Below are 7,448 nucleotides of genomic sequence, written 5' to 3'. Positions count from 1 at the left end.
TCAACTTTAGTTATATAAAAAGATAAACAAAAAGTGTAAGACCAATATCACAACTTAATCAATAAGAAAGCTAAAGAAGAAACATATAAAAATCTTCATGATATTGATCACAGTTTACCCATTGTTTTTCAACTTTATTTAAATAAAAAGAGAAACAAAAAGTGCATGACCAATATCACGACTTAATTAATACGAAAGCTAAAAAAGAAATATATGAAACTTAATTCCATATAAATATCGATTCCAGTTTATTTTTTTATTCAACTTTAGTTAAATAAAAAGAGAAACAAAATGTATAAAGTATATAATTCAAAAAATATGTGAAGATTTTTTCTAGGTGGTATATATATAGTCATATAAATAATAAAAATAAAGATTTCTTTATTAAAGGGCGGTCATTTTTTATTAAATAAATATTTAAAAAAAAGAAGATTAATAAGGAGATAGTATTAAGCTAAATGAGAGAGATTAAAGGTGTCAAGTGTACCCAACCTCTTCTTTTATTTATATTTTAGATTGTGATTGATTTATTTTAGATTCCTCATAGTAATAACTATCATAAAATATTAGTAGTAATTGTAATAATAATTAGTACTATTTTTAGAATTAATAGTGATAAAGATGATGATGAAAGGAGAAACCGGTCTAATCATAATCATCACTACATTCCATTGATTACACGAAATTAGTGACTACTTTCCCCGATTGAACATTTCGTTCGGGAAAAACTTCTAGAATCTAGAGTCGTTGGTCCCTTTTTTTTTCCATGTGTTTTAAACAAGTACTGCTTTTTCCACATACACCTTTATATATGGAATAGATTGTCTTCCAGCTAAATATATGTTTGTCTATAGTGAGAGATATATGGTACATTCTTATTTTTATTTTTAAAGGTGAATTTTGCAGACATTTTTTTTTTTAAAGGTGAATTTCGCAGGAAATTTCGTGTTGTGATTCGACAGCGGGAGGTCTAACATACGTTGCCTTAACCGAGTCCGCACTAGAGAGTTCCATCGAAGTAGAAATTTCTATTTCAGATACCCGATGAGGGAAAAACCCCCTACTAATCACTACGATTAATAGGGATAAACTCTGCCCCTCATACTTGAACTTGGGTATACCCAAGCCAAACTCTCATAAAGGGACTTAATTCTTATGTACTTTCCAAGACTTGAACACAAGACTTATGCAAAATAGAATGACCTTTCAACCATTTAGCTAAAGTTCAAGGACATATGGTACTTTGTTTATATTTTTTATACTGAAGCATATATATATATATATATATCATATATATGTCATTATACATGTTATAATCTTGTACTTAACGTTTACAATAATGTATGCACGATTGTGGATAACTTTGAGTAATTTTTCATAAATTATCAATTCAATACTAAGAAAAAATATTACATTACGTTGCCAAATAAAATACAAAGTTTAGTGAAGATTCTTTTCCCACAACGAATTAAATGGTGTAGATTTAACCCATATCGATCATAGTGTAATCTAAATGCTAGAAGTTAATGATGTAGAATTAGTTAGTAGGGAGGTTTTACGTGAACCATCTTGTATTATCAATGTACAAAGTACATACACCATGAATAATATTATTGTCAGTTTTTATATATAATGCTCGTAATTAAGCATGTTAATTAGATTTAGGGTGCAAGAGACCATATCTAGTGAAATTGATTCGGAAATGGCTACATCATCATTGGCACTCCACTCCACCCACGTTTGTAGGCTTTCCGTTTATGGATTATTGAATAATGAAGACGTACATCTATATCTTGGTATAATCTATATACTATCTTATAAAAAAAAACACTTTTTCTTTCTTTTAAACAATTCAGTCTTTGAATTATCCTTTTTATCACTAATCTTTTATCACCTGTATCATAAACTCTTAAATACCCTTACATAAAACCAAACATCTTCCCACATATCGCATATTTCACAAGTGTCTCTTTTTATTAACTATATTATCCCTTTACGTCAACTACCTTTACATTAATAACTACACCGTTAATGTCACCATCACCACTGTCGTTGCCGGTCTGTCGCCGCATTGCGCGGGTACCCTCACGTGAAGTATAAAGTGTGTTACACTTTTTTGACCAAGCTAGTGTGTATAATAACTCCTAAATACATACAAATTTGAGACGTTAAAACTACTAACTTTTTCAATAGATTTTAAGACTATTTTGGATTTGATTGTGATTTAATTGCTTAATTAAACCAAAGAATGTCGGATTAATTAAACACAATTACAAGTTTGTGAGAGCGAAATATAAAAGCTAGCAAGATAAAATACTATAATGCTAAGACCGACTAGCTAGTAACCGAGGAGGTAGATCATATCCCACGCTACTAAAGCTTGTTCCATTCGACTTGATTTCACTTGTCGACAATGTTAGAATTTTGGAGTTTACACGATAGATAGATAAGACGCCATTTGTTCCTCATTTCGACCTCCTTTCTAATAAAATATATACTTTAAACGTTGACTAGTTATGTCTTCCTATATTGTGTGTATATCAAGCTTGACACTCAAATTTACAGCTATGTTAACTTAACTTATTAATTTGATGTAATGTGTATGATTGATGAAAAGTGTATTGTGTACACCTTTTATGGATAAAAGCATGCATGGTGTGTTTATTTATATTAACAATAACAATATATAGTAATATAGTACTCGTAATATCATATTTATAGAAGTTAAGTGGTGTGGAGTTTTCGAGTTAGTTTATATTGAATGGAAATGGTTAACTTAAGGATGTTTCTTGTTAAAGGGTCATATATTTTGGATGCTTTTAAAATGGTTGAATTGTAGTCTTTAACATACTATATTTTATAAAAAGGAAAGTGTAACAATGAAGAAACATATAAATATATTAAAAAAAAAAAAATCCAATCATCTTATGACATCTTTGATGGTGGCTTCTCGTTAAACTACGACCATGGTTAAGTTCATGTTAAATTTTTATATATTACGATCTTCCAAAATATCCAAACATCAATTATACTCTTTGATGGGGCGCATATCGATCGTTAAATTAATTACAGAGTCATAGAGTAAAGAGAAATATTATTTTTTTCTTTTATTTACTTTGTTTATATACTCAAATGAAAAATATATATATACTTTTAGGTACATCGATTTTGATAAGAAAGAATCATAAAGAGTGAAAATGTAATAAAGAAAGAATTATAATATTTGGTACCAACAGATAATACATATAAGAAAAATATAAAGTTTTAATTTACAATTAATATTAACACGTATCATCAAACAAAACAAAAATTATTTTTCCCCATTCTCACCCCCATTTTCATCCATTATCTACAATTCGTAGAGAATGGAAACCATTCTCGATTTCATTATCCGATAATGTATATCTCATTCTCTTTCTCCTCTTTCCATTATTCTATCGTACCAAACACCCCTAGTACTCGTGCATAATTTATGATTGTCTTCTTTCTACCAAGAGAATATGTTGGGGATAAGTTATCAATAATGAACAAAACAGGATATATAATTCAATCTCCGAAGGCGTGTGTAACACTATTTGATTGAATGAATTCGGTGGTTCACCCCAAATTACTCAATCGGATACAATCAGAGATTCGAGAACGTTCTGTGTGTTTTGTTTGAGAGAGTATGTGTGAAAACAGGGAGAATTCTCAGAGAATTCGTATCTTTTCTATGTTCAGAATAATGACCCAATAACTGTTTTGTAGACAGTTTTCTAAGGGTTTCGAATTTACCATTTTCGGTCCCTCAAGTTCCGAAAATTAAATTTTCGGAGGGATTTTCAATATAACAATATGTCGGAAATAAAAAATTTCCTTGGGATGTATACTCTAATGTGTTCCAATCTCTAAATATTAAGCTCGACCCCAGCCAGGGGCTCTGCCCCTTGGAGCCCGCCAGGGGCTGCCGCTCCTTGGACCCCGCTCCCGGGGGCACTGCCCCCGGACCCTCGTTCCTTAGGGGCTTCGCCCCTAAGATCATAATAAATTCATATAAGCGTGCTCTCCGCACCACCAAACTTATATGATGTATTATTATGATTTAAATAAACAATTAACCCAATTACACTAAAATACCAACAGAATATATATTTTAAACGCCTCATATCTTAATAATTACACATATAATTTGGTACAAATGGGAATTAAAATAGTTTTAAAAAATAAGAAATATAAAATTATGTGCTACATGATATGTGATCATATTCACTTACATGTATATATGTGAATAAATCAAGTGTATTAAGTAGGAGTACATAGAGATCGAACCCCTAAAAAAGAGTAACCTTCAAGAATAAGACATGAACGAAGTCCAATTGTCCACATTCATAGAATCAATTACATAATAAAGTATGAACAATTTTATTAATACGAAAGGCCTCATAATAAAAACTCGTTTCATGCCCCTTATTTTGTTGAGCCGCCTCCGCATTTGGGTTTTGACCCACGCTTCTCACATTTGCGAGAGTGAGAGGAAAAAAGGTATTTGAGGTATTTTCTGAACTACTAAATAGTTTAACAGTAAGAATATAATAGTTCTTAACTTCAAAGTTATTATAGCACAACAATATCATAAATTTTTCCTCCTAGTGTCGAGCCGAGAGTAATTTCAAAGTCTCGCATACATACCTATGAGTTTACGAGTATTATACTTGCCATATATCGATGTTAAAGATTAGTTGGGCTTTATACGATCTAGACTATTCAAACAGTCATAATGTCATATATATATATATATATATGCTGTGGACTTCTAATTACAAGCTAGGTTGCTTATATTGATCATTGGTATTGGTACTAGAAGGTGCTAATTTGATGTCTGCCTAAAATAGCTATATATTGTGTTTTACTACAAACTCAAACTAATCCATGATTGAGGTCTAGCTACAAAGTAAAGTACCTTTACTAGTTGGGAAATGCTAACTTGCATAAAAAAACTTGTACCTTCTATATTAAAAGTCCGCCTCTGATTTTCATGGTAAATGTACAAACAATTTATACACCTTAAACACAGCCCTAAGGGCTGTATTTAGCAAACCCTTTACTAGTTCTATCTTTAATAAACTAATTATAGTAATAACCGAATCCAATCTTATTTTTCACGAATACGTATTGGGAGAGGTGCAATGGACATAGCTTTACTCATATAGAGATGAATATCACAACCATTTTTTAAAAAATGAGGATTAAATTTTTGAAATGTTCCTAAAATCATTAGATTTTTTCTTGATTTGACCTTATTTGTTTGATGTATATTACGAGTAATATACTAATTACTAGTATCATATTTCATTATCAATATATCATTTTGTCCAAAAGACCCTCTTCACTATCATGCATGAATGAATCATGTGACACCGTTAAGAATAGCTAGGGATGGCTCAAGTAGGGCCACTTAAGTATATTGATTCAAATATATATGTCGTACACTTCATCTATAAACACATAACAAATATTTGGAAAACCGCTTGGTCATCTTTTCCATAAAACAAACCATACTTTACTACTTCTACAAGAATAAAAAATCACTAATCCAATTACACAATACATTAACTAACATATTTTAGCAATAAACGACAACAACCATCAATTTCACTATATAAATGTCCATATATATATAATATATAGTAAGCTAGCTATATACATCATCTATGTTTTCATGAAGGGGACTATTTTATGAAATGGGCCATCATTGTTGTAGCAAACAGAAAGTTAAGAGAGGGCTATGGTCTCCTGAAGAAGATGAAAAACTTATCAAACACATCACTAATCATGGCCATGGCTGCTGGAGTTCCGTCCCTAAACTCGCAGGCTAGTACTATATATATACACACACAAACTGTTTTTTACAACTGTTTAAGTTCATATATATGGGCAGGATACTTGTATAACTATTATCAGAGGTCGTTTGGTTCCCAGAATTCAAGGGAACTTGGTGGAATGGAATTTGAATTTTCTTTCATGTCAGCTTAGGTTAATAAAAAGATTTTTGAATTCCATTCCATGTACCTAATTCTTATACTATTTCGGAATCAAATGGCCCCTTATGTTTCAAATGTGGTATTTCATTGAATAATGTCTATATATAATGTTGTAATAGTGTTGTTTTGACATTTGTGATTGGTTTTTCTACAGGGTTACAAAGATGTGGCAAGAGTTGTAGATTGAGGTGGATAAACTACTTGAGGCCGGATCTCAGACGCGGCTCGTTTACTGAACAAGAAGAGAGAACAATCATTGATGTTCATAGGATACTAGGGAACCGATGGGCTCAAATCGCAAAACATCTACCAGGAAGAACAGATAACGAGGTTAAGAACTTTTGGAATTCATGTATCAAAAAGAAACTTATTTCTCAAGGTTTGGATCCAAACACTCATAATCTTCTTTCTCCTCATCAAATCCCGATTCTTAATGCTAATCCTAGTAAAAACACCGATCCCACGAAGCCAGTTTTCTCTATTATAAACAACACTTCATCACAAACAAAAGATACAAAAAGGGTCCCTTCTTTTAGACCTCATTTATCTACAAATTCTAATGATAATAATGTAGTAATTCATACCTTGTACGAAAATTCGCTATCTCACCAAAATTCCAACCTCAATTATCAAGATCATTACAATCTTGTTTCCAAGAATAATGATGTAACTAGGCACCAATCTAGTACAATGTACTTTTCAAGCCAACCTTTGGTTGATAATAGTACTAAAATGCCCATTTCATTACCAATATCTTCTTCCTCAAATCAACTTGATTTTGGGACAATGGTGCAATCTTGGGGTGGGAACACTAATCTTGGAGTGGCTTTTGAACAATCAAGATCAAGACCAGAAGAGTACCAAGAAATGTTGCAACCACAAACGACAATAATGGCGTGTCAAGGGAACGACGTGGCTCACGAGTTTGGGAACAAGGGTTTGGATGATATGAGGGATGGTGATGGTCTAACCAATATGGATATGGGTACGTTTGATGGGTCATGTAACATTGACTTAGAATTCATGGAAGCTGCACTAATGCCTTGTGCAATGTACACGAATGTTGGATCTTTGGATCAACTTGCATGGGACTGTAACTAAATTTAATTGGCTTTTTAGTATTTTTAGGGTCCAAAGATATATAGATCGAGTCTTGAATTTCCTATTTAATTTCTTTATAGATAGATTGTTATATTTACGGTCTTGAAAAACATATAATTAAGTCAGTCGGGTCACATTAATTATCACATAGGTACAACAATACAACAAATGTATACATTCTTTTCTTTTTTATTTTATTTTATGATATTCACTATTTTAAAGGATGTAGAAGTTAATGTAAAAAGGCACCAAAAATGTGTTATGTGTGCTAATCTAGTATAAACTCCATACCTCAAAGCAAGAACATTATCTAGTTTATATATCTTT

General features: G+C 31.5%; 1 protein-coding gene across 1 annotated transcript; it reads left to right on the top strand.

The window, feature by feature from the left end:
* Positions 1–5,703: 5,703 nt before the first annotated feature.
* On the top strand, positions 5,704–7,121 carry LOC122605472 (transcription repressor MYB6-like). Its single transcript, XM_043778426.1, has 2 exons — positions 5,704–5,850; positions 6,175–7,121. Exons 1-2 carry the CDS (start codon positions 5,721–5,723, stop codon positions 7,119–7,121), a joined length of 1,077 nt encoding a protein of 358 aa, XP_043634361.1. The 5' UTR covers positions 5,704–5,720.
* Positions 7,122–7,448: the final 327 nt, after the last annotated feature.

The sequence above is a fragment of the Erigeron canadensis genome, chromosome 6, assembly GCF_010389155.1.
Source record: "Erigeron canadensis isolate Cc75 chromosome 6, C_canadensis_v1, whole genome shotgun sequence".
NCBI lineage: Eukaryota > Viridiplantae > Streptophyta > Magnoliopsida > Asterales > Asteraceae > Erigeron > Erigeron canadensis.
The sequence above is the reverse complement of the archived record's forward strand: the minus strand, read 5'-3'. Positions and strand labels throughout refer to the sequence as shown.